Source organism: Nanorana parkeri, unplaced genomic scaffold, assembly GCF_000935625.1.
Source record: "Nanorana parkeri isolate BGI_ZX_2015 unplaced genomic scaffold, ASM93562v1 scaffold6, whole genome shotgun sequence".
Classification (NCBI taxonomy): domain Eukaryota; kingdom Metazoa; phylum Chordata; class Amphibia; order Anura; family Dicroglossidae; genus Nanorana; species Nanorana parkeri.
In genome coordinates this window covers 4,948,685-4,955,616 of record NW_017306274.1, presented here as the reverse complement: position 1 = coordinate 4,955,616, position 6,932 = coordinate 4,948,685, and the positions used below count along the sequence as shown (strand labels likewise).

The following is a 6,932-nucleotide window of genomic DNA, read 5'->3' as shown; positions in this document are numbered from 1 at the left end:
ACACTCCACCCCCTTACAGGTCAGGCAGTCCAAATCACACAGGTCCTGGTACTGAACGTCCTCTGACAAAGTTAGGTCTGAATGGACAGCAACTCTTTAAGTAAGTGTACATGGGCCGTAAACAACTCTAGTGTTCCCAGTTCTGCCGCTCTCAGATAGGGACACCGCCATCGTGTGCCGGGGGGACACGTACAGCCATGGAGATGAAGGCGAGTTGAGGAAACGGATTCTGTTCGGACATTCCTTCCTGGTGAGCAGAGGATATTATATTCCCATTCGGTCCATGAACCAGCCACAAGCATGCTGGGAAGTACAAGAAATACCGATAAACGTTTGTGCTGTACCCATGCCGGGCATCTCCTGGGCACGGGCCTCTGTGGCTTTCAGACCCTACAGACAGTATTTTGCAGACAGACAGACAGACAAGCCCTTGGATGTGTCGACGTGTAGAAGTCTTAGGAACGCAGAGCTGCAGCTTTCCAACACAACTCCTGGAGCGGATGAGGATGGATGGACGACTCAGAAGAGGTCTTCAGGGACGGTAAAGTGATGCAGCAACGATAGCCGGGTTCTGCATGCGCCACCTCTCATGTTGGCTCCTGCTTGGCATTGTCCGGGGGTACCATGCATGATAACCCTCCCGCTCCAAGGAAAGAGTGTTAAGCTTGCTTGGCCGGTGGCCCAGATCCCACCACAGGGGGGCAGTGGACTGATACCTAGGAAGTCTATGGCGGAGCCGATTACACGGCCACCTCTGAGGTTTTGGAAAGTCCCAGCGCCTGCACCAGATCGTCACTCAAGCCGCTCTTCAAGGTTCTCCGCACTGTGGAGAGAGGATGACAATCATGGAAATTATGAATGAGAAACAATAAAGGCAGCAGATTTTAGGCAAAGTGATAGGTTCTACTGATAAGGAGAACCCCCCCCCCCTCCCCTCCCCAACTGATACACAACCCATGGTAGTCAATTAAAGGAGAACTATGGGGTCAGGGCTTTCCCCCATAGTTCTCCTAAGGGTAACGGGAGGACACAAACTAGCGTCCTCCCGTCACCCAAAGCTCAGTATACCGCGAGCTACAGGAGGATCGGACAGGGGAGGGGGGGAATCCCTGCAGGGAGCCATGAGTGACAGTCACGGCTCTCTGCAGGGATAGATCGAGAAGTGAGCGAGCGCCGGTATGTGTTCGCTCACTTCCCGATCTACTGAGCCGACCTGTGACAGTCTCATTGTCACACGTCGGCTCAGATTATGAGGCTGAGTGAAAATCACTCGCCTCATAGTTCTCCTTTAATCTGCGCTAATGGAAGTCAATCAAGAAACAACAGAGGTTAAAAGCTGCTACACAAAGGCTATTGCCTGATGGGGCTGAATGAAATGATTTGCATGGCTCCGCCCACTGCCCTGAAAAGCGGAATAATGCTCTTATTTTTGGGATTGTGTTAAGGAGAATGCTCTCCTGTGCCACCTACTATATACTCCTGTATGACAGATACCAAATGTAGCGGCTGTAAGGCAGGAAGTCATGTCCAGAATTTGCCAGCAGGGGGCAGAGTTGTACTTACGGGATTTCCTGTTTGCTCTTGATCTCTTGCGTTCTTTCGGAGCCATCACCCTCGGGTTGGGGTTCTGTGTCACAGATTGCACGAGTCTATCCATAATCTCATCAGAAGTGTCTACAGGGGACGTCGCCGACTCCTCCTTGTTCCCGGACAGGTCAGGTGGACTGGCACGGCCTAAACCTAGAACAAGGATACAGGGGTTAGAAAGAGTACAGAAAGGAGCGGTCTTTGCATGTTATAGTATAGTCCCTGGTCTCTGCTCATTTGGTAGACATCATACTTCGGGTGACTTACATCCACCCATCCAACTAGATATTTTACTGTCCAAGGACACAGACTCCCAACACGCTCCAGCTGTCTCAGTACTCCTCTCAACTGCCCTCAGTCCTGATGCAAGCAGTGGGCGGGCTCTTGGAGGGAGTTATGCAAATATTAAAATGCCTTGATGGGTGGGTGTCAAGTCTGGAGGAGTGGGTGTTCCTAGGCAGGCTGTATTTACATGCAGACCACCCTAGGCAATGCCCACATGTGATAGTGATCCTCCATGCTTGAAAGAACTGAATGGAAGGGGTGGGCCAGGAACAGTAAGGCCCTAGCCTTAGCAAAGTACTAGATGATGCTAGACATCCTCCAGCTAGGAAATGAGGCCGGCTCTATCTGACTTGTTGCAGCTTCTAATACAAGGTTGAAGTTCAGATTTAATCAAATCTTTAAATGAAGCATTTTGGAGGGATTGCCTCTCATTTCCTGTCGTGTCTCTGGGACAGGAAATGAAGGGTAATCATCACAATGAGAAACCGGTAGCAAAATTAAAACCTGGTTAAGATTTAGGGATGCACCAATACCGATATTTTTTGTTTGGTACTCGCCGATACCGAAAGTCCCATTCAGGAAGCCAGGCGGCGTGTAACGACTCGCCACCTGGCTTCCTGATTAGCAGGGAAGCTGTCCCCATGCTTCTCGTCACTAGGTGACGAAAAAGCATGGAGCCGGCTTTCTGGCCAATCAGGAAGCTGGGCGCGGCGCCCGGCTTCCTGATTGGCCAGGAAGCCGGCTCCATGCTCCCTCGTCACCTCATGACGAGGGAGCATGAAACCGGTTTCCCGACCAATCAGAATCCCGGTGCCGCGTCATTACATGGCGCCCGGCTTCATGATTAGCCAGGTTCCGACCAATCAGGAAGCCGCGCAGCACGTCATTACATGCTGCCTGGCTTCCTGATTGGCCGGGAAGCCGGCTCCATGCTCTTTCGCCAATCGTGGAATGACGCGCTGCTCGGCTTCCTGATACAGGAAGTATAGGGCAAGGCATCGGAGCATTTGGGCGAGTACTCGCACTCGCTCAAATACTCGGCATCGGCACCGCTATCGATAGTAGTATCGGTGAATCCCTAATTCTGACCTTTCCCTACTATATCCCAAAAAGCTTGGCTTTATATACACTTTAAGCAGGGGTGGACAACTGCGGCCCTCAAGCTGTGCTTTAACTACAAATCCCAACATGCATCTGTCCCTGGGAGTCATGCCTGTGGCAGTGAGAATCTTGCAATGCCTCCTGGGACTTGTAGTTCCACAACGGCTGGAGGCGCCCACCCCTGGCTTTAAAGGATCACTAGTTAGAGATAATTTCCAACAAAACAGACAGATGACAATTCGTACTTCTGACGCCTCTGCTCCTCCGTGTGTTCTGTTCTCCGCTGGAAGAGATCAGCATGTTGGTCATGTTTTCGTGGCCCTCCTGGGACGTCTGTGTGTGTAACCTAGAACTGGTCATTGTTACGTTGTTTTCCGTGGTGCTCGCCGCGTTAGAGAACTTTGCAGTCTGTGAAGATTCAGACACTGACATTAATATACAGGAATATGTGATCCAGCCATACTGGATGGAGGAAGAACCTTAATGTAAACCACATGCATTATACAGATTATACATGTTCGATATATTATAGATTATAATAGCAGAATTGTTCGGATCTCTAAATATCAGCTATTGGCCATTTTGTCTCAGATTCTGCCAGCAGGAGCTGCTAATATGCAAATTAAATGATCGAAGTGCATTAAAATACCTATTGAACCTGACAGGAACCCAGCGAGCTCATAACTTCCAGGTTGAGCTGACAACATTGGCTCTGTTGCACTGAAACCCCAAGCAGTGTTGTCAGCCCTAAGGTGGTGCACGGGGAAGGAAGCGGCATCCCTGAGGTGATGCACGGGGAAGGAAGCGGCATCCCTGAGGGGGTGCACGGGGAAGGAAGCGGCATCCCTGAGGTGTTGCACGGGGAAGGAAGCGGCATCCCTGAGGTGGTGCACGGGGAAGGAAGCGGCATCCCTGAGGTGATGCACGGGGAAGGAAGCGGCATCCCTGAGGTGATGCACGGGGAAGGAAGCGGCATCCCTGAGGTGATGCACGGGGAAGGAAGCGGCATCCCTGAGGTGATGCACGGGGAAGGAAGCGGCATCCCTGAGGTGATGCACGGGGAAGGAAGCGGCATCCCTGAGGTGATGCACGGGGAAGGAAGCGGCATCCCTGAGGTGATGCACGGGGAAGGAAGCGGCATCCCTGAGGTGATGCACGGGGAAGGAAGCGGCATCCCTGAGGTGATGCACGGGGAAGGAAGCGGCATCCCTGAGGTGATGCACGGGGAAGGAAGCGGCATCCCTGAGGTGATGCACGGGGAAGGAAGCGGCATCCCTGAGGTGATGCACGGGGAAGGAAGCGGCATCCCTGAGGTGATGCACGGGGAAGGAAGCGGCATCCCTGAGGTGATGCACGGGGAAGGAAGCGGCATCCCTGAGGTGATGCACGGGGAAGGAAGCGGCATCCCTGAGGTGATGCACGGGGAAGGAAGCGGCATCCCTGAGGTGATGCACGGGGAAGGAAGCGGCATCCCTGAGGTGATGCACGGGGAAGGAAGCGGCATCCCTGAGGTGATGCACGGGGAAGGAAGCGGCATCCCTGAGGTGATGCACGGGGAAGGAAGCGGCATCCCTGAGGTGATGCACGGGGAAGGAAGCGGCATCCCTGAGGTGATGCACGGGGAAGGAAGCGGCATCCCTGAGGTGATGCACGGGGAAGGAAGCGGCATCCCTGAGGTGATGCACGGGGAAGGAAGCGGCATCCCTGAGGTGATGCACGGGGAAGGAAGCGGCATCCCTGAGGTGATGCACGGGGAAGGAAGCGGCATCCCTGAGGTGATGCACGGGGAAGGAAGCGGCATCCCTGAGGTGATGCACGGGGAAGGAAGCGGCATCCCTGAGGTGATGCACGGGGAAGGAAGCGGCATCCCTGAGGTGATGCACGGGGAAGGAAGCGGCATCCCTGAGGTGATGCACGGGGAAGGAAGCGGCATCCCTGAGGTGATGCACGGGGAAGGAAGCGGCATCCCTGAGGTGATGCACGGGGAAGGAAGCGGCATCCCTGAGGTGATGCACGGGGAAGGAAGCGGCATCCCTGAGGTGATGCACGGGGAAGGAAGCGGCATCCCTGAGGTGATGCACGGGGAAGGAAGCGGCATCCCTGAGGTGATGCACGGGGAAGGAAGCGGCATCCCTGAGGTGATGCACGGGGAAGGAAGCGGCATCCCTGAGGTGATGCACGGGGAAGGAAGCGGCATCCCTGAGGTGATGCACGGGGAAGGAAGCGGCATCCCTGAGGTGATGCACGGGGAAGGAAGCGGCATCCCTGAGGTGATGCACGGGGAAGGAAGCGGCATCCCTGAGGTGATGCACGGGGAAGGAAGCGGCATCCCTGAGGTGATGCACGGGGAAGGAAGCGGCATCCCTGAGGTGGTGCACGGGGAAGGCAGCGTCATCCCTGAGGTGGTGCACGGGGAAGAGGGCGTCATCCCTGAGGTGGTGCACCGGGACGGAAGCGGCATCCCTGAGGTGGTGCACCGGGACGGAAGCGGCATCCCTGAGGTGGTGCACGGGGAAGGAAACGGCATCTCTGAGGTGGTGCACGGGGAAGGAAACGGCATCCCTGAGGTGGTGCACGGGGAAGGGAGCATCAGGCCTGGGGTGATGTGCGGGGAAAGGAGGTACCAGCAGCCCTAAAGGGAGTGTGTGGGAAAGGAAAACGGCAGCCACGGGGAGGTGTGTCCTTCTCTGTATAACAGTATCACACATAATGACACTCATTCATTGCAGAGAAGTCTCTCTATAGCACCAGCTACCAAATCCAAGCCTACGGGGAGAGGCGAGGACCTGTTTTATTAGTGCACCTGCCCTAATGTACTTTAAAGTGACATTAAAGGCAATTTTGTTTTCCACCCCCCAAAGCCAATGTAAGGACTTACCTTAAATGATGCCTCCTTATCCGATCATCTTCTTTCCCTTAGTTTTTAGGAGTCCCTCCAGCGCTGGTGGCAGTCTCTTATCCAGCGCTGACTCCTCTCTCTTCCTGGCACTTCCTGTCTCACGGAGTCTATGCGGGGGCACGCTGTCTCCGTTGACTTACCTTGCGTCTCTCGGCCGAAGATCTGAACTGCGCGCGTGCCCGCCCCGTGATCCTTTGCGGCCACCCGAGAATCTTCAGATCTTCGGGATGGAGCGCGCGGCGGAGACACAGGTAAGTTTAAACCTATCTGTTGCCTTTTTAAAAAAAAATGTTTTTGCATATATCTACTGCTTGCTAGCAATAGATATATGCAAAAAAACGTGAGGGTTTTATAATCCTTTAAGCCACTGGTGTGTAGTATATGAACTCACCACAAGATGGCGACATTGTACTGTTTTACGGTACAGCTGATGTAAATCTCACTGGGACAAAGTCATGTTATTGGTTCTGCACTGAGATTACCTCTGTGATCATCCTCCCTCGCGTCTTGTTGCGCTCCCTGTAAGCCGCTCGCTTCTGCTTTTGCTGTAAGACTCTTTCGCGGGCGGTTCTGTACTCCAGAGCAAATTCGCTAATAATCCGGCAGAAACGGGTAATTTTCATATCCCGGACAGATGAATAGGTGTACCCCAAATACAACAGGAACGAGCGGAACCTGCGGAGGGAGCACAAAGTCATTCATTAATAACACTATGGAGGAACCAATCCGTCACCTTTTATATTGAACTGTTCCAAATGGATGGTGGCTAGATTCTCATTGGCTGCAGGAAGTTATTTAACATGCCTATACTGTATGTGAAGGAATACTGGCCCATTCAAATGTATTACATTTACATGTAGAGTACATAGAACTGTACTTTCCGCAAGCACCTGCACCAGAGGAGCTTGCAATCTAATGCCACTATAGCTGCTGTATAGACACAGATCCTGCTTTCTATGGTCCATTTAACAATCACTTGCCATTTGTGGGAGGGAGGGAGAGAAAGAGAGAGAGAATGAGAGAGAGGGGGGAGGGAGAGAATGAGAGAGAGGGGGGAGAG

The 6,932-nt window shown here is 53.4% G+C and overlaps 1 protein-coding gene across 1 annotated transcript in view; it reads right to left on the bottom strand.

Moving 5' to 3' along the window:
* Positions 1–496: 496 nt before the first annotated feature.
* The window catches only part of FHOD1 (formin homology 2 domain containing 1), a 127,578-nt gene continuing 121,142 nt past the window's right edge, over positions 497–6,932 (bottom strand). Inside the window, exons 23-26 of the mRNA XM_018552957.1 lie at positions 6,355–6,547; positions 3,219–3,381; positions 1,564–1,740; positions 497–823 (exon numbers count right to left, since the gene is read on the bottom strand). Coding sequence (XP_018408459.1) covers positions 741–823; positions 1,564–1,740; positions 3,219–3,381; positions 6,355–6,547 — 616 coding nt within the window. The 3' untranslated portion in view covers positions 497–740. The remainder of the gene's footprint in view (positions 824–1,563; positions 1,741–3,218; positions 3,382–6,354; positions 6,548–6,932) is intronic.